The sequence below is a fragment of the Carcharodon carcharias genome, chromosome 32, assembly GCF_017639515.1.
Source record: "Carcharodon carcharias isolate sCarCar2 chromosome 32, sCarCar2.pri, whole genome shotgun sequence".
Classification (NCBI taxonomy): domain Eukaryota; kingdom Metazoa; phylum Chordata; class Chondrichthyes; order Lamniformes; family Lamnidae; genus Carcharodon; species Carcharodon carcharias.
Genome location: NC_054498.1, coordinates 9,596,187 through 9,623,782, shown reverse-complemented (window position 1 = coordinate 9,623,782; position 27,596 = coordinate 9,596,187). Strand labels below are relative to the sequence as shown.

The following is a 27,596-nucleotide window of genomic DNA, read 5'->3' as shown; positions in this document are numbered from 1 at the left end:
ATAAAAAATTCACAGTAATTTTGTTCGTTGATCCTTTTGTTATGTTTGTCAATTCTGAAAGCAGCGACCAACTTTTGTCTCATTTCATTGATTGTTTGTACGTCTGGAGGGGGAAGCTGGGCAGGAACAGCAGAAAGTTTAGGGGAGTTGCAGTGAGACTGTTTTATTGATGACAAGGAGTTTATATTCCTCCTGAGAAACATCTGGACATTTGCATCATGAAGGAAGAAGGCCTTCAAACATTGAAGTGGAATGATTGCAAAGAGCAACAAGCAAACAATAAAATATCCTTCTTGATTACTTCTGTCAACAACAATGTTGGTAACTGAAGTAACCTTCATACTTTGCAATTGTTTCATTTTAGTGTCATATAATTTTGCACTCAGTGCATCTGAGATACACAAAGCTTGTACATTCTCAATTATCTGTTGTTCTTGCTAGTCCAGAAGTTGCTTTGGAAATGCCTCTCCCCAGCTTAGCTCTTCTTTAGGGAAAGTCACACCTATCTGGCATGCTTGTCTATCATGTTTTATTGGTACAGTTAAGCTTATCCATTCATTTTATCGATCTCTGATTGAGTCATCTAATTTGGGTCTGCAAGGGAGATGCTATCACTGAAGGCTTGTACCTGATACCTCCCAGCTCTTTCTCCAAGGCAAGTATTTGAGGTCAGGATGGAGCTTGGAGGTCACAGCTCAGAGCGCATGACACATCACAACAGATAGAGGGGAGAGATGAGCGAGCAGGCTCACATTTAGAAGCTGTAAGGCAGTATTATAGTATGATGATAGTATAGATTGGTCTAACAATAATAAAGGATGAATGTGGGGTTTGACAGCATTGGATTGGAATAATGATGATCAAGATAATCAATGGCAGCAATGTGTACCATCTACAAGAAGCACTGTAGAAATTCACCAAGGCTCTTTCGACAGGACCTTCTAAACCCACGACCTCTACCACCTAGAAAGGCAAGGGCAGCAGACACATGGGAACACCACCACCTGGAAGTTCTCTCCAAGCCATTCACCATCCTGACTTGGAAATATATCGCCATCCCTTCACTGTCGCTGGGTCAAAATCCTGGAACTCCCTCCCTAACAGCACTGTGGGTGTACCTACACCACATGGACTGCAGCGGTTCAAGAAGGTAGCTCACCACCACCTTCTCAAGGGGCAATTAGGGATGGGCAATGGATGCTGGCTTAGCCAGCGACGCCCACATCCCATGAACAAATAAAAAATTGTAAATAAAGCTTTTTGCTTTTATTGTTCGGAAATTCATCAAAATGTTTTAACTCTTAATGTTGTATGATCATATTTATAAGCCTTGTGCAAATGGCATTATTTAATTAAGAGGTGTCTTTAGCTACACATAGTTACTTAGCTTTGACCATATATCGCAAGATGATGTTGCTGAGCACAAACTTCTTGTGAGTGCGAATACATGCAGAAGCTAACGCTAAGAAGCATGAACTAAATACGACCGACTTGCAGCCTTTCACCCAGTGGTACTGCGTCATGACCTTTTTCACCAACGCATGAAAGATTCAAATATTGTCTGGGTGACGGCATTGTTCAGCAAGGTTGAAGTAGTCCTTGAACGCCGGCTATAAAAACGACAGTGAAAGGAGTAATCAGATTCGAGTAGTCATTTGGACCCAATACAGCTGTTGGAGCCAATGTTAGAATGATCAGGGGAAGTATCCGACTCTCTGTGTCTGGGAGCAGTTATGGCCAAAAGATTTCCTTTACCTCTGTGGAGAATGACAATCCATTCTCCATTCGCAGGAATTATTCAGGGACTAGTCAACTCTATACGTCTTCTGATCAAACTCTGAAATCCTACGATGCTCTACCCGGAGACTGGAGGAACAACTGGGTCAGCGCCTATACCTTTTGGAAAAACGATGGGATCAGAAATATGCACAACCTCATGTTAAAGAACTTCAAGAAGTATGGTCCGATTTACAGGTACGTAAATAGCAATAATAAACCTGTATTTGAATTGGACAGGTATAAGAGGGGCTCTTCGAGTTAAAAGTAATTTCTGTAATGTTATAATTCAGTGTACGGCACTAACCTGTTACAATGCGGATAGAGCAGTGGTTTTCAATCTTTTTTTAGTTAAGGAACCCGATAATATATTGTGAAATTCTGTGGAGCCCCCAACCCTCCCTCCTCTCCTCCCACCGTACGTATATATATCATAAAGGCAAAAAAAGGGAAAACACTATTAAAATAGTGCAAAATTAAACCACGCTGTTAAATACCGCATATTTGTAGTGTACGATTATGGATTGTACAATGTTAACATATCAATTATTTCAATTTAGTTTTTTGGACAAAGTTTTAAAAAAAAATCTGTATTTTCAAATGTTGTGAAAATCGTGGGGAACCCTTAAGGGAGGCGCACAAAACCCTTAGGTTCCAGGGAAGCCCAGTTGCAAAACACCGGGATAGAGGGCAGAGAGAAAAAAGAACACTTGCTTATAATTCATTATTTGTTAGTTAACTGATGAATCTTAACCAATCGTATTTTAACCAGCATCTGTCATCCACGGAGCATTGCAACCAGCTAACTTTGTACAGCATGAGCTCTAATGTACTTAGTGGTTGGATATACCTCTCTGCAAAATGTGTCTTGAAGCATTGATCTTAAGTATTAATTGTTGAAGTGGGTGGAAAGATTGGACTGAGTTATTTAATATAAAGATTTATATTTCCACACAAGCTGGGCAGAATCATGCCACCAAATCAGACTTCCAAATGCAAAGTGAGGATAACATCTCTCCACACAGTGCACGGAACTAAATCCTGTCTCCTTTCCTGGTGCCAATGTGTGATTCGGTGCCAATTTTCCCACTGGCATATTTGCATCTGCATTGTGGCACAGCGATGTTTCATTCATTCTTTTTGGCGTTGTTGATTGGCAGAGGAATGCTGGCAAGGAGAACTCCCTCCCATTCTTTAAGTAATGCTATTGATTTTATGCCGGGAATGTACTTGCCTGTAGGACCTAGTTTCCTGTATATTATGTGACACAGTTGGCACAGTGCCAACTGATGCAGGGCATCTCTTGACTCAATATAAAGAGGTACTAGCCCACCTCTATTTCAAAAGATTGACACCGTGTTTTTTTCTGCCCACTGGGCAAAGATTTAGATGGACCCCTGTTAGAGATTAAAAGAAAGGCTTGCATTTACAAAATGCTTTTCACCACCACCCGAGGCTGTATGACCAATTAAGCACTTCTTGAATGTAGGAAACACAGCAGCCAATATAGGCACATCAAACAGCAATGTGACAATGACCAGATAACCTGTCTTTTTTCTAATGTTGATTGAAGGATAAATATTGCCAAGGACCCCCAGGGAAAACTCCCCTGCCTCTTCTTCAAAATCATGCCATGGGTTCTGCACCCTAAGCAAGCAGATGGGTCCTCAGTTTAACCAAACACAGCGCTCCCTCCACACTGCACTCGAGCGTCACGTTGATTTTGTGTTCAAGCACTGGAGCAGGAATTGGACACCAAACCTTGTGACTCAGAGGCAAGAGTGCAACCAATTGACACAGCTGACACAAAGTAATAGAAGGCATACAACATACAGTTTCACAAAGGGAAAGTATCACGGTGAGGCACACTCAGAATGCACGATCCTCACAGTAAAAAAGGTGAATGAAATGATATTTTAAAATTTCAACTGCTAGTTAAAATGGGTTGGGACAGAATAAGATAGCAAAAGGAAAAGAGGTTCATCTCCACATTGGTCCAGGCAGGCAGAAGGCAATGTCAGGAGTTCACTCTGTAGGAACAATGTGAGCAGAAGTGTGTTGCATTGAACAGGTACATCCATTAGGGCATGCCTTTAGGTGCAGTACCGTCCTCTGTCAGTGGTTGTGGTTGATGCTCCTTTTCTACCGATACATGGCAAAACCTCTCAATGATGTAGTTGTGCAATGCGCTACATGCCACTGTAATCTATGAGACAGTAGCAGAGCTGGTACTGCAACACTGGATCTATCAAAGCATTTGGATTTAAGATTCCAGTGATGTATCCCACCATGAGCTTGATGCCCATGATTTTATCTTTATATTGCTCCATTACACTTCTTGTTGGCATTCTCAAGGAGACTGATCCAGAGGTGAAAAGAACTTGCATGGTGCCAGAGTGTCCATCCACCCAACCTTCCTGCTCCTCAAATGATGATACCTTAGATTGTCAAAAACTAAAGGCATCACACCTGCTACCAGAATAGACGGGCATTAATGTTCAGGAAGGTGTGCCTGTGGTTGCAGAGCAGTTGCAGATTAATGGAGTGGAACTCTTTCTGCTCATGGAAGTTATGGGTTGGTGGGGGAGTGGAGGGGGCATTGGTAGGGTGGAATCTCACCATGCATGCCTTCAAGAATGCCTCGTATTTTGAAGACATCTGCCACAAAATGAAATGCTTTGTTATAATGGCTGCTGGGATGAAGGAGTTAGCCCTGGGAAATAAAGCACTTGTTACCTGCTTTGCGGACGTGTGAACTGCTGCTTGTGAAATCTGTTGACTGAAAGAAACGGTTGCACATAAGTTTATGGCACTGGTCACTTTGACAGTTAAAGTGCTGTCCCTTGCCCGTTTAATGAGCTACATCCTCACAATTTACTCAGAGGAGGCACAGTAGTTCCTCAGCCACATGTGGTTACACGCACCTCAGTCTGTTCTAAATGGGCAATTGGATAATGTGGGATTAAGTCGAGGATGCCCCACACGTAAATGAGCCTCTATCTTAAGTCTCGCAATATCCTTTTCTTCCTTCCCCTTTACTCACAAGTAGAGTATGAGCCCAGTGGGATGTCTGTCTTAAGAATTGTAGCTGTGGCAACTGAAATTGCAGTGGGCAACAACTCATGAATGGAAAAAGCTGTAATTTGGTACACAAGTTACAGAAAGAGCATTACTGACAGTAAACCTAATAGGAAATGCTGTGGGAAAAGTTGCAAAGAAAGAATTAACATTGAGTACCATAGCAAAGAAAGCTGTAAAGCTAATAACACATTTTTCTTACTATTGCAATATGAAAAGCATCCAAAAGTGCTTTCATTGCAGTGCCTGGTTGGAATCAGCACAACACATCAGCATGTCCCCAGTGACCGACTCAGGGATTATCTGCAGGTACAGTTCCAAAAGCCAAATGTGAGTTGATGACTTATTTTTGCACACATTTCTAAAATAACAACCGAAAATGGTGGATATGCACAGCAGTACCTGAATAAAGAAAAGGCAGGTTAATACTTAAGCTAGGGAAACTTCGCCTGCGACAGGATTCACACTGAGACCACTAATACGCCTTTTCTCACTTCAGATGCTGATTGGCCTACTATATTGTTTCAGAATTTTCTGTTTTTATTCCATTCCCAACATTTGCAATTATTCCTTTTTCTCCCTAGTTTTAGTTTTGGAAAATTGGGTCTTTAATTGTTTGAAAGATACATCGACTAAGTTTTAACATCAGTGACATTTAAGATGTATTTATGTTCTAATAATAATTATAATGATAATATTGTTGAACTGTAGATTCCCAAAAGCCCTATTGCTATATAAAATCTAGCAATATAAGATGTTTGACATTCGAACATTGAACTGAACATTCCAGAACTAAAGAAGTGAGTTTTGAAAAGCAATTTCCGACTCCAGTTGGATCAATGAGACAAATGGTGCATAAGAAAACTTAATTTCATCATCCATTTGAAATGATAAATACTTGTCCCGAACCTCAGTTATATTCAACCCAGTTTACTGGATCAGCTACTGAAGCCATTTAGCCCTTTTACCGTGTGTCTCCTATTCATTTGCAGGGAAAGAATCGGTCACCACAATAGTGTAAACATTATTAACCCTGAAGATGCTGCAACTTTGTTTAAATCTGAGGGCCTGTTTCCAGAGAGGATGAAGGTGTGGCCCTGGATGGCTTACAGGGACCATAGAAAAGAAAAATACGGAGTCCTATTGAAGTAAGTTTGAATTTATGGCAAACTAATAACTTCAATTTTTGAAAGCAGGGATCTTGTAATTTTAAAAATGATGCAGTAATTTGCAGTTAGGAACATTGGAGCAAGAGTAGGCCTTTCAGCCCATTGAGCCAGTTCCGCCATTCAATACGATCATGGCTGATCATCCACTTCAATGCCTTTTTCCCCCACATTATCCCCACATCCCTTTATGTTATTGGTATTTAGGAATCTTTCAGTCTCTACTTTAAACATACTCAATGACTGAGCTTCCACAACCCTCTGGCGTAGAGAATTCCAAAGATTCCCGACCCTCTGAGTAAAAAGATTTCTCCTCATCTCAGTCCTAAGTGTCTTTCCCCTTATTTTGAAATTGTGTCCCTTGGTTTTAGACTCTCCAACCAGAGGAAACATCTTACCTGCATCTACCCTTTCTGAATTTGTAGGTTTCAATGAGATCACCTCTCATTCTTCGGAACTCTAGAGAATACAGGCCTAGTTTCCTCAATCTCTCTTCATAGGACAGTCCCTCCATCCTGGGAACAAGTCTGGTGAACCTTCGTTGCACTCCCTCTATGGCAATAATATCTTTCCTAAGGTAAGGGGACCAAAACTGCACACAGTACTCCAGGTGCGGTCTAACCAAGCTTCTATACAATTGAAGCAAGGTTTCACTACTCCAGTACTGAAACCCTCTTGTGATAAAGGCTAACATACTAGTAACCTTCCTAATTGCCTGCTGCATGTTAGCCTTCAGTAACTTATTGGCAGGGACACCCGGGTCCCTTTGTACATCTACACTTTTTAATCTCTTACCACTTAAGAAATACCCCCACCAAAGTGTATAACCTCACATTTTTCCATATCATATTCTGTCTGCCATGTTCTTGCCCACTCACTAAGTCTGCCCAAATCCTCTTGAAGACGCTTTGCATCTTCATTTACTTAGCATCTACAAAAGCAAGAATATAAAAGCATTTTAGGGTGACTTTTCAAAGAGAATAGAGATGTAGCAAGGGATCTCAGGTGGAATGAAGAGAGGAGCAAAGTAAGAAGCTGGAACTGGAAGAGCAGATGTTGAGGTACAGGAACACAGGGCTGAATAAGGCTTCAGAGGTAGAAAGGTCAAGGTCAGAAAGCAATCTGTAGAAGAGGAAAAGGAATTTGATCTCGACACATAGACAGATTGGGAGCCAGTAACCAAGGAGACCAATTAGTGGGGAATGGAATTTTGGATGAGCTGTAATTTGTATAGGGTAGAACTCAGGAAACTATAGGGGAAGCATTAGAATAGAAGAAAAACTAGAATTTATATGGCGTCTTTCATGACCTCAGAACATCAGAAAGCACTTTGCAGCCAGTCAGGTGTTTTTGAAATGCAGTCACTGTTATAATGTCGGAAATGAGGCAGCCAATTTGTGCACAGCAGGGTCCCACAAACAGCAATGAAGTAATGACCAGATTATCTCTTTTAAGCATTGGTTGAGAGATAGGTTTGGCCAGGACACCAGGGATAACTCCCCTGCTCTTCTTTGAATACTGCCGTGGGATCTTTTATGCCCACCTGAAAGCATAGACAAGGACTCAGTTTAACGTCTCATCCAGCATTATAAATGGAAATGGAGAGATATAATGACATGTCTTTGGCATACATGTGAAAGTTGACACCATGCTTACTGACGATAACCAAAAGGCAGAATGTAAGTGAACAGATTGCGGGGAACAAATTGGTAATAACCTTATAAGAATAACTTGTGGAGTATTTTTTTTCTAACTTAGTGTCTGGATGTAGGCAGTCTTGTCAAGATTGCATTACTTGCCTATCCCCGATTGTCCTCAGAAAGTGTTGGTGGGCCATATTGAATTGCTGTAATGTATTATGGTAAAGTTTTTACACCATACAAAATTGAAACCTTGAAAAAGCAGTGCCATAGAAGCCTACTGTGAAAGAGAGGCACTGGAAAATGATGTTGTGCTTAACTATGTTGAAAGCATCAGAAAGATCAAGGAAGATGAAGAGAGAGCAACCTTTGGTCTCAGTTGCACAAATATCATTAGTCATTTCAAACAGGGCACAAGCCAGATTGGAGGCTCTTTTTGGGGGAGTGTAGGGAAGATGGAATTCTAGTTGCAAGACAACAATGTATTACTGGACTATATAGGAAAAGGGAAAGTGAGTTGGAATGGTGGTTGAAGAATGTGGGGGATTGAGGAATTTTTGAGCGAGGCCGTGATAATAGTGGTTTCAAAGAGGTAGGGAGTGCTGGAGAATAAAGACAATGATCACTAGCATAGTTCTGATACCCTGTTAATAACCTTTCTTCTGTTGTGGTTGTTTTACAGAAGTGGGGAGGAATGGAGAAAAGATCGACTCATTTTAAATAAAGCACTGATTTCACCCCAAATCATCCAAAAGTTTGTGCCTCTTCTCAATGAAGTGGTGCTGGATTTTGTGTCTACGGTTTATAAACAGATTGAGGACAGTGGGAGAGGTAATTGGACAGCTGATCTCTCAAACGATCTCTTCAAATTCGCACTTGAATGTAAGGATCCAATATTGCCTCTTTACTTTGGTTATCCCATTACCTTAGATCTTCTGTTGATCTTTTGTCAATTACACTGTTAAGGTTTGTTAATGTCATGTTAATTACATTGTTACGGTCAAGAGAAACAGGCAATGGGTATTAATTATCTTTGAGCACATATAAATAGGGGGTTGAAGTGGAGTGGGGTGGAAGGAGGACCTCCTCGTAAGCCTGCTCTGGGCCTGGCTAAGGTGGCCATCAACAGGTCCAGGCACCGGGTGGTTGAGGGGGTCGTCCAGTCCTACTGATTGAAACATATAAGATCCTGAGGAGTCTTGACAGGGTGGATGTGGAGAGGATGTTTCCTCCTGTAGGCGAATCTAGAACTCGGGGTCACTGTTTAAAAATAAGGGTTCGCCCATTTAAAACAGAGATGAGGTGAAATGTTATTCACTCAGAGGGTCGTGAGTTTTTGGAACTCTCTTCCTGGAAAAGTAGTGGAAGCAGTGTCTTTGGATATTTTTAAGGGAGAGGTGGGTAGATTCTTGGTGAGCAAGGGGGTGATAGGTTATTGGCGGCAGGTGGGATGCAGACTTCAGGCTTCCATCAGATCAGCCATGATCTTATTAAATGGCAGAGCAGGCTCGAGGGGCTGAATGGCCTACTCCTGCTCCTTGTTCGCATGTTCGTATGACTGTCTGCCCCTCTACCGAGGCTATGTCTGTGGCAGGGTGGCCCTAGAGAGGGAGCACGTGGTGTCCACTGGTACACTAGAGGCCTTCCGTGATCAGTAGGCACCAAGGGACTGGGGTGCATCAGCAATGACATTTTGATTTAATTTTATAAGTTTCCTTTTGTGTTTTTGTTTTAGTTTCAGTGCCTCACCAGGGGCTGTCACTCCCTCCTGATTTATCAATCCTTAGTTTAATTTATTGATTTTGTTTTTCAAAAGAGTATAAATAGGGGATGGCTGGGACACTAGGTTGTGTAGGAAGAGAGCAGTGAGACGGAATAAGTCAATAAACCCTAAATAAAGAAAAGCTCTGTGTCTTGGGGCAGAATTTGTAGTCCATGTGCGTGCCCGACCCAATCGGACACGAAATCGTGTGAAGTGATGTCGGACGAGTGTCCTGACATCATCCTACACTCGCGCGATATTTCGGTCAGCGAGCACGTGCAAATATCAGAAGCACACCCGCTGACAATTAAGAGGCCAATGGTGCAATGAAAGTTGTAATTGTCTCCGATTTGTCGTGGTCCGTCCAACCTTATGGTTGGCGGACGGGCAAATCGGCCAGGCTGACTTTTGCATTTTTTCCATGAAACCTCATACAAGGGCAGGAAGATGTTTCCTTTCTGTTATTAAATTAAAAAAAATAAAAATGTATCTACAGAATTTTTATCGTGTATGTATTCAGGTGACTGATTGTGATGCGTGGGCATTTTTTTCCGGATTTTAAAAGCTTTACTTATTGGCTTTAAAGTCTTCAGCTCCCTGAGGCAGCTCTCTGCCTTCAGGGGGCTTTCATTCAGCGCTCACCCGCGCTTGTGCTTACGTCAGCGCACCCCCCTCGTCTCCCCCACCACCACCCCGGCAGCGCTGAGCATTTCAGCGCCCGCTTCACACCGATTGGCCGTTAGTTGGCCAGCTACCGTGAAATCCCGGTCAGTGGTCCATTCACCAGCTGTTCCCAGGCCTGCTGATCGTACCCACATGCCAACCTACAAATCCTGCCCTTGGTTTCTGTTTCATCGGATCCTAGTAACAGTCTTAACTGCAAATATTCTTTGCTGTTGAGATGCAACCCTAAATGCTACATAGTTCAGTGCCACAGTGTGTTAGCACATGTGAATTATGTGGTGGAGTGATATCATGTAGATCTCTTGCTCAAGTTCCCAATCTCAAAAACACCATCTTGTATTCATATAGTAGCTTTAATGTAATTAAACGTCCCAAGATGCCTTACAGAATTTTAGGACAAAACTTAACACTAAGCTACATTAGGAGATCCAAAGCCTGATAAATAAAAGTTTGGTCAAAGAGATAGGTTGTAAGGGGTGGCTTGGAAGAGGAGAGAGGGGTGGAGATGGGGAGAAGTATAGGGAGGTATTTCCAGAGTTTAAAACCAAACAGCTGAAAGCACACCTACCAATGATGGAGTGATTAAAATAAATGATTTTCAAGCGGTCAGTATCGGAGGAACAAAAACAAAAATAGCTGGAAAAATTCAGCAGGTCTGACAGCATCCATGGAGAGGAACACAGTTAACATTTCGAGTCCGTATGACTCTTCATCAGAACAAGAGTTGGAGGAGCTGAGATCAGAAGGTTGTAGGACTGAAGGAAATTACAGAGATATGAGGGGTGAGACCATGGAAGGATTGAAAACAGGGATGAGATTTTTAAAATTGAGACGGTGTCAGGCAGGGGGCCAAGGTGGGTCAATGAGTGGAGGAGTGTTGAATGAAGGGTTTGGTGCGAGTGTGAGAATTTGGATGGCAGAGTTTTGTTTGAGCTCAGATATAACACTGAGCTAAACCAACCCCTTTTATTTGTATTGCTGAACCAATGTTGATTTTCATTTCTTGTTGAATGTCCTGCTACAGATAGCACTAAGAAAGTTGTACTAATTTTTAGGAGAACAGGATATCTTTTTATATCAATTTACAGTGCCTCGAAATTCAGGTTTGCAGTCATCAGTAGTCCCTTAAGAGTAGCACAGCTCAATTATTCACATAAATTGCTAATATATTAGAGTAAATGTGAATGTTTTGTTATTGGCACAGAGAGTGTAGGTGAAATTGGATATGGACAAGGACCAAATCAGGTAGTATCTCATCTCTTGCCTGTTACACAACACACCCGGTATTCAGCTCTGTTGACATCAATGGAATTGAATATTGGAGGAGTAGAATAAAATTCAACAAATATGATTCCATCTGCTTTGTGTCCTCCCAATGTCCAGTTTCAGCCCCATAGTGTCCTTCTGTAGTAAAGTTCAACTTACTTAGATTGATGGTGAGGTAAAAAGGGAGAGATATACTCAGGAAACTAGCTTTCAAACCTACTTTAGGGGGCATGATGGGACCAATTTTAACTCAGTTAAATCTGTGTTAACCGGCCAGTAATGACCTCAAAATGGTGTAGGCAGGCTTTACAGTCCAGTTCATACCAATTCTTTGGGCAGTCTCCTTTTTTTCAGGAGCCTATCACTGAATGGCAAAAATGCCTGCCTCTTTCAGGCAGTAAGCCCCTTTTAACAAGCAAATCAAGCTCCTATGACATTCATAGAACCACATTGGCTACTTTAAGACAGGACTGCATAGACTGTATAACCCCCAGCTGAAGAAGCTTCAGAAAAGTACATCTTAACTTATTTCTATGGAAACAGGAGGAACAAGGCCACCCCAAGTAGCCCCAGCCAAGCTCCACAATTGAGACCACACCACCACACTCCGACCCTCCAAAGGACCTTGCTGCAGGCCAGTCAACACTCATTGTTGCGCTAGTCCAAACCTGGCAAGCTCCATCAAGAATGCCCATTTGAAGAGCACCAGTTCTATTTAAAAGCAAAATACTGCGGATGCTGGAAATCTGAAACAAAAACAGAAACTGCTAGAAAAACTCAGCAAGCCTGACAGCATCGGTGGAGAGAGAAACAGAGCTAACATTCCGAGTCCATATGACCCTTGGGTATCTTTTTATATCAATTTACAGTGTCTCTAAATTCAGGTTGCAGTCATTAGTAGTCTCTTAAGAGTAGCACAGCTCAATTGCTAATATATTAGAGTAAATGCGAATGTTTTGTTATTGACACAGAGAGTGTAGGTGAAAATGGATATGGACAAGGACCAAATCAGGTGGTATCACATCCCTTGCCTGTTACACAACACAACTGGTATTCAGCTCTGTTGGGTCATACGGACTCAAAATGTCAACTAGGTTTCTCTCTTCGCAGATGCTGTCAGGCCTGCTGAGTTTTTCCAGCAATTTCTGTTTTTGTTCCAGTTCTATTTAAATGAGTCCTGGGTTCAGATGCACGTGTGCATCCTGTGGTTGTGTGTGGCCCGCTTTTTGCACTGCACAGTACAGTCGGAATTGCTGCATCGTCTACATATTTTAGAGGGAACTTTCTCGCCAGTCTAAAATCGAGCCCATTGCACTTTCTCTTATTTCAGTAATTCCAGATTATCAGTGATCTTCTACCACTGAACATCTCCAATGTTCAAACACAGATTCATAAAGAAATAATTTAAAGATCTCTAAATCTTTGCATTTACAGCTGTTTGCCATGTATTATATGGAGAACGTCTTGGCTTACTGCAGGGTCATCATAACCCTGAATCGCAAAAGTTCATTGATTCAGTTACATTGATGTTCAAATCCACATCACCAATGCTTTATATTCCACCTGGACTGCTGAGATCAATCAAATCAAAGGTCTGGCAAGATCATGTTGTTGCTTGGGATACCATTTTTGCACACGGTGAGAAACTCAGGACAAATTGTTATTTGTATGAAATTAGTGATAATGACATGTGGACTCAATAGATGAGTTTCTATTTCCCATTATATTTTGCGTAGTAAAGCTGGCTATTTTTATTTTTAATTTTGTTTTACTCCTTCCAGTACATTCCTACCACCTTTCAGCAAGGCCTATGGCCTAAGTTTGATCTTACGTCTTATGGTCTTATCAGTAAGGGAATTGAGGGTTACGGGGAAAAGGTGGCAAAGTGGAGTTGAGGATTATCAGGTCAGCCATGATCTCATCGCATGATGGAGCAGGCTCGATAAGCCAAATGGCCTACTTCTGCTCCTATGTCTTATTGTCTTATGGAGAGCAGACCAGTCTAGGCCACAGATTTGTCCTTTGTGCTTTTTTTCTTTGCATGCTTGGCAATTCTAAGAATTGGGCCTTGAGCTGCTCCTTCTCCTCCATTCAGAGTTTTAACCATTGAATGATTTATCTTTCCGCTGATCTCGAAGTAAGCTTGGCCATTCAGGGAAAAATCAAGCTCCAATGACAGCTGATGACAACACGTATTTGAACCGCGGACCCTGAAAGTTGGCCATTTAAAGTTTTTAAAAATGCACACTTCATTCACAATATCGTTGAGCCTCCACAGCAGCTTCGGAGGTTTGTTTTATGTAGGGCACGATGACTAGATCTTAGTCATCTCATTGATAGAGAAATGAACAACTTTAGCAATGGTTATATAATCTTTCTTACATCGGAAATGGGCATCACTGGCAAGGCCAGCATTTGTTGCCCATCCCTAATTGCCTTGCTAGGCCACTTCAGAGGGTGGTTAGGAGCCAACAACATTGCTGTGGATCTGGAGTCACATGTAGGCCAGACAAGCTAAGAACAGAAGGTTTCCTTCCCGAAAGGGCATTAGGGAACCAGATGGGCTTTTATGACAACTGCTGATAGTTTCAAGGCCACTTTTACAGATTTTTGTTAATTAAATTTAAATTCCAGCAGCTTTTGAATCTATGTGCCCAGACCATGAGCCTGAGGCTTATGAGTCCAGTGATATTACCACTACACCAGAGCCACTATTCCTCAGTGGAGATGGAGAAGGTGCCAGTGACATCTATATCCCCCATGAAAGAGCAGATAAAAAAAATACTTAAGTTGTTTGGGGAGGGACTTCTAGAACTCAGCGCTTAAGCAGCTGAACACATGGCTGCCAGAGGTGTGGTCATGAAAATCAGAGATGCACATAAGGTGGAGGAGCACAGATGTCTCGGAAGGTTGTAGGGCTCTTGGAGGTTACAGAGATAGGAAGAGGTGAGAGTATGGAGGTAAACAGGACTTGTTGCAAGTTTGGATGTTATTTAAATTTAAAATGGATGCAACGGTGGAACTGGGGAGCTAGTGAAGACAGGGATAGTCAAGTGAGCGGGAATTGGCGAGGAATCTTAAAATTCGAGCCAGACCATTCAAGAGTGGAATTGGGAAGCATTTCTTCTCACAGAGCGAGGTGGAAATCTAGAACTCTCTTCCCGAAAAGACTGTGGATGCCAGGTCGGTTAGAGCTCTCAGGACTGAGATTGGTAGATTTTTGTTAGATATGGGCAAATGAAGTTGAGGTACAGATGATCCATGATTTGACTGACTATTGGAAAAGGGTTGAGGGGCTGAACCGTCTATGCCTGTTCACGTCTTATGCTTCGGATAGGTCAGGAACGATAATACACCACATGATGAATTTTATGGTCCACGACCCGCTGGCATATTTGAAGAGGGGCCACGTCAAATAAAGTGGGTCACCAGCCCACTGCCTTCTTGCCCACCCCGGTTAAGGTGTCAGGCAGCCTGCTCACCTTTAGGTCGATTGAGGCTCTTGAGTGCCTGCCATTTAAGAGCCTCATTCTGCCTCAATTTTCTGGTTTGCAGGAGAAAGTGGGGAAAGTGGCAGATAGCATGGCAACTTTTACTGCATGCAGGAAAGAGGGGGCTACCTCCTTCGGGGGGGGGGTGGGGGTGGTCACCTGTGCCCATCAGGGGCACCCCCCTCCCCAAATTGGTACTTCCGCTCCCGCTTTTGTCCCTCCTCCTGGCCTCTCTAACCCTCCCCTCACCCCGCTTCCCCCTTGCTGGGGTCTCCTAGCTGTGACTGCCCAAAATCCGCAGACTTACCTGAAGTTAGGTATCCTTTTTCACTTCTACCTTGTGACTGCTTGTAGTCCCGGCAGTGGCCACTACTCTCTTCAGGCGCCGCTGAGTCTACAGAGCTGCCAGCCTATTAGATGAGCCGGCAGCTCTCTAGGGAGGGAGTTCCTGTCCCCCGAGGGACGTCCCACTCTAATCTAATTGAGGCTTGCCCAGCATATTCTTGCTCGCTGGCAGCCAGGCACCCGTCCTGCAACTACCACCCCCTCCTTGCTTGGCCTAAATAGCCAAGTGGTTATGGTATTGGGCTTGCAACCCCAAGATCAAGAGTTCAAATCTCACAATGGCAAACTATGAAACAATGTAACTTCATCTGAAACAGATGGAAATGTATTTGTACTCGAAAGAGTTACCACCCCCTCCTCCCCAACCATAAAATCCTTCTCCACATTATAAACACATAGGATGCCATTTTTGACTTTGGTTAGGGGTGAAAAACATAATTGAAGAGATTCCAACAGAGAGGTCTGGGAGAAACTGGACATAGGAGGCGACAGTATGTTGGAATAGTGAAATTGAGATAGAAATTTGGAAGGATAGAAGAGGCAGGGGTGTTTCTTTCAGGGGAGGCATAATGGAGTCGGTTTTGAAAGAAAGGGGTACCTGAAGTACCTGAAGAGATGGATCCATTAGGGCCACAAAGAGATATTGGACTTGATGGGAATGGTGTCAGTGGAGCAAGAAAGTCTCATGGACAAGGTAAGGTCAGATATGACGAGAGTCGAGATGACAGAGAAATGAGAGAGAAATGCAGATTCAGGGGAAGACAAGCATGAGGATTGCCTCACAAGGAGAAGGCCAGGGTGGGTGGGAGCAGTGACTGGGCAGGAATTACAGAGGCAGCTGCATGAATGGTCCCTGTTATAGTGACAGGTGAACCCATGAGCTCCTCACACTTGGAGATGAGGGCAGGAGGAGCTGGTGGAGGAAGGTTTATGAAGATGGTTGGTAATGGGGCAAAGATGCCCTCAAGCATGATTTTGAAGTAGTGAGTAATATTAATAGAGGGGAGTAAGGTCCACAAGCACTTGATGTCTTCAAGGATCTGGTGATGGGGAGTGAAACCAATGTGCACCAGACATTCTCAAATCTGCACCCCTTGGGCTTGAGGAAGTGAAGATGGGGACGATACAAGAGGACTCCATGTGCCACACACTATACCTCAACCGAAATTAATCTTCTTTAGATACTTTCTTCAAGATGTGTAACCATGCTTCTGTTTAGTGTGAGTGGCCCAAAGAGACTGGCTGTCTCCTTGATTCTTGTTCCCTGACTTGAGAAGTGCTGGTCTTATGATCACCACACAAGTACTTCCAACAATCTACCCAAGTGCACAACTATAGCATAAATCTGGAATCAGTCTCCATGGGCCAGTGAGGCTTTGAATAAATGCTAAAAGCCATTTATTTTAGGATACAAGTATTTGTTTTTCAATTGAGTTCAATATAATTAATCAAGCAGCAAAGAAATTTTACAGGCTGTTGCAGAAGGAATGCGTGGCATAATTATGCAAGCATGAAATATGATTAGTGATGGTTAGTCTGCTAGTTTATTTTAAAATTCCTGCCTAACAGTGAAATTGTTGTACTTTGATAACGACCTTCTATCTTCATTTATAGCGAATACCTGTATACAAAAAACATACAGGCAGTTCCACCTCAGATCCAAAAATGACAAAGAATATTCCGGAGTTCTAACAGATCTACTGTTGCAAGGCATGCTACCCCTAGATGACATCAAAGCGAGTATCACAGAGCTTATGGCAGGTGGAGTTGACACAGTAAGAGAAAATTGTTTTCTTATCTGACAGTGAATCATTAAGCTGATAGGGTGAGGGGAGGCTTGTGTAGAGCATAAATGCCAGCATTGACTAGTTGGGCCAAATGGCCTGATTCTGTGCTGTGGACTGTATGGGCTGCAGTTTCCATTTGGGGTTGGAATTCTGAGATCAGGAACAGTACGCGGATCCTGACGACAATGGTCTCCATACCCCACCCACCTGCGCGATCTTCCCGGAGGCAGCCAATTAACAGGCTGCCTCCAGAAGCTCTGCCCAATTAGGGTTGAGCAGGCAGAAGGGCCATTTGGAGTGTTCGCTACTTTGGGTGGCCAGCGGTTGCACCAGGAGCGGGGACTCGTGAGGGTTGAGGCACCCTCTGAAGTGTGGTCACAGTTGCCCTCCACAAGATCACCTGTGGCTGTGACTGTGGCCCACTGATCCCCACAGTTTCAGGAGGGGGAGGGGGAGCGATTTCAAGCAGGGCATCGATGGCACACACACACACACGCACACACACCCCACCCACCTCCCTCGGATGCCACTGGGAGGCCACCTTCAGGCTCGGCAGGGACCCATATGCCAGTGGAAAGCTCCTGCCTGTATCACTAGTTAGCCCCCAAGTGATTAGCTTTAATAAGTTGCTTGCCACTGCCAGGTAGGTAGCCCCTGCCAGTCAGTCCCCGGCTCCGATAGGGTCGCTAGGAGGTGGGAACGTGACAGGCAGCTGTCCAGATACGAGACTCTCATTTTGCTCCTGTTCCCACCTCCAAACCTATCACTGGGAAAATCCTGCCCCATGCTGCAGGAAAAGAGAGGGAAATACACTTAGGGCCAATAACAAGTGTCAGTTATATAAAGGCAAAATATTGTGGCTGGTGGAAATCTGAAATAAAAACAAAAAGTTCTGAGAATCATCAGCAGAGTGGATGAAAGATCATTGACTTGAAATGTTAACTTCCTTTTTTGCTCCACAGATCTGTCCGACCTGCTGAGTATTTCCAACCTTTTCTGTTTTTATGTCAATAATACAACTTGCATTTATTATTCTGGTATAGTGTTTAGGTTTCTGAGTAACAAGGAACAATTTTGTTTTGCCTGCAGTCATAAGAACTAGTAATCTTATAAAGTAACTTTTCAAACAAAACAGCGTTTTCAAATTTTTGACTAAGTCATTGTAGATAATTGGCGAGATTAAATAATTATGATTTTCACACTGTTAATTGCAACCTCATCCCACTTAGCTAAAATGATAGTGTTCCTTTAAATTTACAGTTGAGAATATGTGCAAGATTCCATCCTCCTTCCATCAGCTCAAAGTCTGAAGAGGTGCCTTGGCATTGAGAATCATTGAGAAAGCAGTCAAAATATGATAAGAAAAGGACAAAAACACAGAAGCTGTGTGAGATTTTGAGTGAACATCCAAAAATGAATTGTGAGATAGAGAAAAACAGTCAGAAGTCCAGTCGATGTATAAAGGGGCACTGCCTTCAACTTGTGTATTTTACATGAGCCAGTGCAACATTCACAAAGAAAGCAACTGATCTGTTCACAGTAGGATGGCAGAATCTTTTAGTTGTGGTACAAATACAGTTAACAGCTGCATGTTGGATAACCTTGTCCTTGATGCTTATTTGGCATTAAGGGGAAATGGTCTCGCTTGTAGGAGAGGAAAGCATTTTGGTGGATGGAACTAGTTGCAGTGCTTTCACTGAATGGCTGGGGCTTAAGACAGAGGTTTAATCTTAACTGTCTTACATTATTGGTTGATTAGCTCAAATGAAAAGTAATGTGTTGGGTAATCTAAATTCAGTTATTAGCCCAGACCTTGCTGGAGAACAGCATTGTGTGGCATGCCTGTTGGTTAGGCCTTTTCCCTCAATACTCAGCTCAAAAACATGTCGAACTGTGAGCTGATAATATCACAGCTAGGCATCCAGGAGCTTGGGGAATGATCCCTAACCAATAATATGTAAGGAAGGAAATAGGTGAATTAGTCAAATCAGGTGTGGAAAGAGAAATAAAGGCAGAAATTAATCCGGGTGATGGGGGTCTTGCCCACTGGCTGGAGAGCCAGAGAGACCCCACGTCACCTCCACTGGGGAAAGCCTGCCATATTAAGTGCCTGATGGTCACCTTTGGGCCTTCCCTGGGATTAAGGGGGGGGTGGGGGGTGGGCGGAGGGGATGGAAATCCCAATCCCAACCCCAACCAGTCAGTCAGAGGCCAACAGCTTTCCATTGTAAGCAGTGCCGCTTGGAGCAGTGGCAGTTTCAGCAATCCACCCACCAGAGGCCCAGGATCCACAAGGGATGTGAAGCCAAGAGTGAGCGAGGCTGGGATGGGAGGTCACGCAGGTCGTAGAGTGGAGTGGGGGAGGTGCATGGAAGTAAGGAAAGGAGGGTGAGCACCCCTCCTCTTTCCAATGCCAGGTCCCTCAATCAATCGCTAATTGCCTTTGAATGAGGGAATCCCACCCCCCAACCTCCTGCCCCCGACCCCCATTCCCTCCATCCAGGAGTTTGCAATGTTTTGGGTTTCCCACGTGTCGATTCCTCCGAATACCAGTGACAACAGGACGAGGCCCACTTAAGCGCCTCAGTTATCTTATGGGTGGGAAGACCGTCCCTGAGCCTTCCTACCCAGGGCCTAACTGGGTGGAGGCTGGAAAGGTCCCCAACCCACACTCTCCTGCCCTCGGCGCTGGGGGTCATTAAATTTCACCCAAAGAGTGGGAAAGATAAAAAGTACATTCAAGAGAGAAAGAAAGGAGACTGAAAGGAAAAGTGGAACAATAAATAAAACATTTTATATTTTAAAAAATTCTAGTAATTGAGTAGCGGTCAACCTCATGTTCTGGTAAGTGTGTTAAATGTGAACAAACACAGCAGATATGCGTGCATCCATCTATATACTTTCTATTAATGATAAACTTTTAAAACGTATTCACCATAATCTTGTCATCTAAATTTTTTCTTGAAACAGACTTCTGTGACTCTATTATGGACTATGTATGAGCTTGCCAAAAACCCCAATGTGCAGGAGAATTTACGCAGTGAAATTATAAAGGCCAATCAAAAAACAGAGGGTGATCCACTACAAATGTTGAAATCAGTGCCACTGCTCAGAGCTGCACTGAAGGAAACACTGAGGTAAGAACATCTTACAGTTATGAAAAGCATCAGATGTGTTCTTCTCAAATTCTTAAAGCATTGAAAATGACCAAGGAGGTAATAAGTGTACTGCTGGCACTCCAGTGCTATAGTGAGGGAATGTGCACTGTCAGAGGTGCTGTCTTTGGAATGAAACATTAAAGTGAGGTCCCATCTGCTCTGTCAGGTGGACACAAATGATCCCATGACACTATTTCGAAAAAGAGCAGGCAAGTTATCCTTGGCGTCCTGGCCACCGATCCCTCAATCATCACAAAATATAAATTATCTAGTCATTATCGCATTTCTGTTTATTGAGCTTACTATGCGCAAATTGGCTGCTGCAGTTCCTACATTACAAGAATGACTACACTTCAAAAGTATTTCATTGGCTCTAAAGAGCTTTGGGACATCCTTTGATCTTGAAAAGCACCATATAAATGCATGTCTTTCTTTATTCTCTTCTACAGAATAACAGGTGATTGTGGTTCACCCCCCCACCTGTCTGAAACCCAGTCTGACTTAAAGTCAACCTGACACAGGCAAACTAAATCTACAACACACCTATAATACTATTTATTATGTATTACTAATTAATTAATGCATTAAAAGCATTGCATGCTGTGCAACATCCCACATACCTATATAACACATTGCAGTCACACTTAATAATAATCAGATGTATTATAACCTAGACACATTCATTTTATCACAACCTACTGTTTCAGTTATCCAGTGTGACTGACTCCCCGCCCTTGCCATGTACCCAACTGCAGACAAATAAACTTTAACAACCCTAACTGCAACTCAAGATGGTAAACAAATAAGAAAGTAAAAAAAAACAAATTAAACACTTTCTACCTCCTGTATTCAACAATCTTTAAGATGCCAAATCCAAGCAAAGATGTTGTGAATCAGCTTCCCTTCTCCAAGAACTTACCCTTTTCACAATTTCTCCCATCCTCTTAATTGTCCTATCAGTCACACAAAGTTAGGGTTCTGATTGATGGGATGACAGCAGGGGATGGAATTTACGCCTCAAAGCGACAGGCCCTTAAATGTTATCTTGTGTTACTTAATAATCCTGTGAGCAGTGCCACAGAAGATTCACTTAACATATACATACATCAACAGACAAACACATACTAACCTCAGAATTTCCAGAAGTCCTCAGAATTGAGAATTACTTCTTGGTAAAAGTGCTAGAATCAATAATCTTGCTATCAGTGTTAGTGTTGTTTCATGGCTTGGTATTAGCAGTGCTTTCGGGACTCTTTTATGGGCTGCAATGATTTCAAAATGTTAAAAAAAATATGTTAAATAGCATACACGGAACAAATGCAGAATACTACTTCAACAGAAGCCAAGAGAATTTAAATGGTTGAAAATTAATTCCATCCAACATTAGAAGATCTTTAGTCAGAATGTCAAAATGTTGGAATCACTTAAGGGACATTCAAAATGCAACTGGATATTATAGCAGGAGAATTCAGGGAATGGACATGTAAATGTTTCTGGGTTTGATTATCAGGCATTGACAGATTTATTGTGGCAAACAGGAGTTCCAACTTTATTTACAAGGAAAGCTGATCGATTAAGAAAGTGAAATGAACAACTCGCAGAGAATGTGGATTCACGCATTGAGATACATTGCCTCTGCCTCCTATAGACTCACAACTCAGTTGCTCTGCACATTTTCTTTCCAATTTACCATTAGAATCACACTTTGGAAGCCACAGAAGGAAGCCATTCAAGCCAATGTTCTTGTGCCTCCTCTTTTAACACTTAAACCATAATGTTTTAGTCTCTTTGTTTATTGTCTAACTTTCTTTTGTACTTTGTCTCTTGCTAATGTAATTTATTGCTGAAAAAAGAGACATTTTTGGTCGAAGCTGTTCGTCTTGCACTCATCAGGACAATTTGCAAGAATGCCAAATATAAAGGGAACAACAATTTATACTTTATGAGAAGAGAGTGCTGACTGCTTGGCAAGTTTGTGCTGCAGCATTACATCATGGCGATCTAAACCCCACCATTGCATGAATCAGTATTCATTGAGCTTATGAATCAGCAACTCATGCTGTTGAATTCAGTTTAAACGACACCACGTATGCCCAAAAAGATGGTGTTGCCATGGGACCCCCATCATGCAATCCAACAAACATCTTTGTTGGATTGCATGAGAAACATGTCTTTGATGGAATGACACCTAACCTCCTACCCCCATGCATATTTTCAATATGTGGATGATACATTTGCTATGTTTAAATCTGCAGCTTCATGTGATAATTTCCTTATGTGTCTTAATGGGCTCCATCCTACGTTCAAATTCACCTTTGAAATGGAGCAGTCCAATGAACTCCCTTTCCTTTGCATATTAATTGAAAAATCTGCCAAGGGTTCTCTATCACGGCCTACCACAAGCCTACCTTCACTGGTCAATATACGCATGGGTCTTCTTACAGTTCCACATGCTATGAGATTGGCCTTATCGGCAACCTCATAAATAGGGCCCGAGCCATTTGCTCACCATGCAAGCTTGATGTCAAATAGGGCGCGTCAAAGTCATCCTGCAGAATAATGGCTGCCCTGATCAGATCATTTCACACCGCATATCCCGCAAACTCATGAACGGGCCCAAAGCCATCACTTTCGGCCCTGAAGAGTACCGAGGCTTGAGTTTACCTGTGGCGGACGGACGCAATTGATGGGCCCAGGAGCGGTCGGGAAATGGACGCCAACAGTGATTGCCCCTGCCCCCCCCAACTGCAATTTCATGCTGGTTAGCCAATTAATGGCCAGCCAGCATGAAACGCACGCTGAAAAGCTGCCAGGGTGGGGACAGGAAGAGGGCTGCCGATGATGTTTGATGTTACCGTGGGCACAGACCACTGCCTCAGGGAGCTGCAGGTCTTCAAATGATTAAATAAAGTTTTCAAAAAGCTTGGGGGAGTTGGGGGGGGGGGGGGGGACAAAAGCCCACGCATCACAATCAGGCACCCGAAAATATAACGGATAAAATGCAGTCCACGGATTTTTATTTTAATGTTATTTCATAATGGAAATCCCATCCCACCCTTGGGTGAGGTTTGATGAAAAATGCAAAGCCCGCCTGGCCGATTTGCCCAATCGCCAACTGTGAGGTTGGACGGGGCATGAAAAATTGCAGACATTCGGGCCGCTAATGGGCTTAAACGCCCTCTTAATTGTCACCAGGGCACTTCCAACCTTTGCGCGCGCCCACCGAGCGAAATATTGCACAAGTGCGAAATGACATCACAACGCTCGCCCAGTGTCTTCTCGCACCCCTGCCTGCAGGAAGTAAAATTTTCCAGCCCCCGGAATACCTCAGATGATCCTGGAAGGGCAAGATCTCTCAAAAATTTGAGCAACAGGTGAAACCAGCTGTTTCGCTGTGCAGGAGCCACACGAGTGACATTCCGTACTAACCGGATGCTGCTGTCAAGCCCAAAAGACGTTCTGTCCGTCACACAAATGAGTCATGTGGTACGTGAATTTCAGTGCCAGTGTGCTGCTGGGTATGTAGGCCGTACATCCCAAAGACTGGCAGACCCTATCAAACAGCATGTCCCAGTCACTGTTCACAACGGGCAAGGTACTGACCGTCCCTAAACAGCCTGTGCTTGCAAAACTCAAAACACAGTGTCCAACCTTAGATGTGATTTTGTGACTGGACAATGTCTGTTAAATAATAAAAACAGAATTACCTGGAAAAGCTCAGCAGGTCTGGCAGCATCGGCGGAGAAGAAAAGAGTTGACGTTTCGAGTCCTCATGACCCTTCAACAGAACATTTATTTTGTTAAATAATCCTCAGTGTGCTAAGAATTATGCTGACAACCAGTTTAAGATTGTCGGTTGGGCTCGCAGTGTGTGTGTACTGGAAACTACATATGTTAATACACAGGGCCCTGTTCTTTGCAGACAGAAAGAACATGTACACACATTGTGCCTGTTTCAGCTAAACAAAATAAGTGACAGCCATTTGCTGGCTCATTCCTTAGGGAAATTCCTTGACCAATCAGAGTCAAGCTGCCTGGTTTAAATTTCAAACAATGCTTGGCAGTTTACTGTCATTCAACATCAACTGGTACAATCTCCATGGCAACCCCTCCACCAATCAGAGTTCACTTGCCAACCAATCAGCACTCTCTTCTCATACAGTATAAATTGTTGTTCCCTTTACATTTGGTATTTTCTTGCGAATTGTCCTGCTGAGTGCAAGATGAAAAGCTTTGACAAAAATGTTTATTTTTTTCAGCAATACTGGAGTTCTTTACTACCAAACGACTAATGTAGTTTATTTATATTCACAGGCTTCACCCAGTAGCTGTAACATTACAGCGATACACAAATGAAGACACTGTGTTGCAAAATTATCGAATACCTGTTGGGGTAAGATATAGGCAATCAAAAACTTTACCTACCACAGTGATTCCTAGAAACAAAGAGATAGTGTTGTCATCCACTGCACCATCAATCACCCTCCAAAATGTTTTTCCCATTTTATTACCTGTTCTCCCCTTCTACATAGCCACAATGATTGCACTTCAAAGTTATTTGGGTGGTTATTTTTTACACGTAGACAGATAGCGAGTGCTGATAATCATTGTGCCCAACTTTGGCTCATTGGTAGCACTCTTGTCTGAGTTAGAAGTTCATGAATTCAAGTCCTACTTTGGCAATTAAGAAATGTAGATCGAGGCTCCAGTGCAATACTGAGGGGGTGCTACACTGTCCATAAGACCTTAAGACATAGGAGCAGAAGAAGGCCATTCAGCCCATCGAGTCTACTCCGCCATTCAATGAGATCATAGCTGATCTGATAATCCTCAATTCCACTTTCCTGCCTTTTCCCCATAACCCTTGATTGCCCTACTGATTAAAAATCTGTCCATCTCAGCCTTGAGTATTCTTAACCACCCAGTCTCTACAGCCCTCTGTGGTAAAGAATTCCACAGATTCACTACCCTCCAAGAGAAGAAATTACTTATCACCTATGTCTTAAAAGGGTGACCCACTTAGATGAGTGTTAACTTTCAGATGAGTTGTTAAACTGAAGACTTGTCTGGCTCCTGGTAGATGTTAAAAAAAATCCCTTGGCACTAATCTGAAAATCAGAGCAGTTCTCCCTGGTGTCCTGGGCACAATTTTTTCCCCTAACCAATATTAGTAACGAAAACAGATTTTCTGGTCAATGTCGGACTGCTATTCTTGGCACCTTCCTCTATGCAAATTGGCTGCTCTGGCATTACAACAGTGGCTACACTTAAGAGATATTTCTCTGGCTTCCTGGGACATCCTGAAGTTATAAAAGGCACCATATAGATGCAAGTATTTATTTTATGGGGAGAAGTATTTATTTTATTGGGCTGAAGGCAATTGTGTCCTCACCAGCTAAAAAGCAACATTCATTTCCCATTAAGAGCAATGGATAGCAGAACCAAAATACTGGCTTATTTTTCATCTCCTTCAGACTCTTGAGGTCAGCTGTTATGCCCAATGCTTCAGTGGATCAGATCACCTTACTTAACATGGAAGTGGAGATCAGACTTGGCCTTTTAGTCTATAAGGCTCAGTAGCACAAATGCAGTGTAGTTACTAATTGAGCCTTGGATCACTCCCAATCATTTATGATTTACAGTATCTATATCCCTATATCTACATATATATGAAATATAATGTTTGAGCATCATTACTGCGATCCATACTTCTCATTACAAATGCTGTTATGGTCACAGATATAATGGGAAGAGAGATGTAGGATTGCAATTATGGTAGAATTAATTGGAAAAGTTGGAGTGACTACGTAACACCTGTAACTACATAACTTTCCTGCACATAATTCATGGCCATTCACTGTATATTATGGCAACTATTATGTAATGAACCAACCATTTTAAAATGTTTTAGTTAACCATGATTTCTGGAATTGCCGTGAGTTCATTGTAGCTTTTGATGTTTATATCCTCGAGCCAGTACAAACTCCAGAAACTGACTAACTGATGAAATTAATGACTAACAATAAATTCATTATTTCATGGTGTTATAAAATAGTCTGCACAATTAGTTTGTTTTGTGTGATCAAGAATTTAATCCTGAAGAATTTGGCAGCATTTGAGTGCTTGTTGATTGGTGTATGGAACAATATTGTCCAATAGAAATTGCAAACCAGCCACAATGAATACAGTGACACAATTTAGTCAAGTGCAGTAATTTTAGTAAATACCTTACATACGCTCATAGGATATGGGTAAATGTATTTCACGTGTATACTTATTGAACAAAATCTATCACCTACCAGCACCCAAGGTGTTAAAGCACACACAACAATCAAACAACACACTTGCACACTGCTTTTTTCTCTCTACAAATGCACAAGAAGGTTAAAGTACACATGCATTTCACCATGTAAGTGTCAGTTTTGAGATCACAGGTCCAATGACCTGTTTTTAAAAATTCAATGTTTTTACTAATGAAAAATGGAATTAATAATAACTTGATTCCCTATTAGCCCCTTGCGGCTGGTGAACTGAAGTAGTTAACAACGCTGAATTATAATCAGTAACATGGCGCCTGGTTTCTTCCTCCTATAGACTTTAGTGCAGGTGGGATTGTATGCAATGGGAAGAAACTCGGAGATATTTTTTAAGCCAGAAAGGTACAACCCAGAAAGATGGCTGAACCAGGAAAGTAACTACTTCAAAAATCTTGGCTTTGGATTTGGACCACGGCAGTGTATTGGACGTAGGATTGCAGAGGCAGAAATGCTGCTCTTTCTAATTCATGTAAGTCACACGTTAGTTTTATTGCCAGATTTGTCAATGACAAATTTGCATTTGAGGATCTCTCGATCTTTTTAATCAGGATAATACCAACATTTTGAAATGGCTTATTTAATACTGTCCCAGTTTTCAGCAATGTTTGTGCAAGAGATCGATAAATACGTCCAACAAAATAAACCATATGGGGTAAAAACAGAAAATGCTAGGAAAACTCAGCAGGTCTAAGAGCATCTGAAACAATTTGCAAGGGTATGGGAAAAGGCAGGGCAATGGCACTAGGTCATAATGCTCATTTGTAGAGCCGGTGCAGATCAGCAGTCCTGACAAATGAAATACCTTTTGGCATCAGTCGATTGCTGTGAGATGAAAGGGAGATATAAGAAAAAGTGGTCCATTGAAATGACCTAAGCAGCAGTGTGAGGTAGGATGGCAAAATGGGTTTACATCTGCTGTTTATTTAACATTCTGCTTCACATGTGACAAATCTTTGTGGCGTTGAAATGCTACAATCCATGACTTATGCCTGTCGTCCTGTTTCCTTGTTAGATGGTGCAGAACTTCAAAATTGAAACAAGTAGGCTGGTTGAAGTGAAATCAACTTTCGACCTCATCCTTATCCCAGAGAACCCCATCATGCTAATTCTAAAGCCCATTGAGTGA

General features: G+C 42.5%; 1 protein-coding gene across 1 annotated transcript; it reads left to right on the top strand.

Moving 5' to 3' along the window:
* The first annotated feature begins 1,690 nt into the window (after window positions 1-1,690).
* Window positions 1,691-27,596, top strand: LOC121271958 (cholesterol side-chain cleavage enzyme, mitochondrial-like). The gene is made up of 9 exons (XM_041178217.1): window positions 1,691-1,974; window positions 5,847-6,002; window positions 8,343-8,542; window positions 12,807-13,010; window positions 16,823-16,983; window positions 19,966-20,132; window positions 24,468-24,546; window positions 26,748-26,939; window positions 27,483-27,596. Exons 1-9 carry the CDS (start codon window positions 1,691-1,693, stop codon window positions 27,594-27,596), a joined length of 1,557 nt encoding a protein of 518 aa, XP_041034151.1.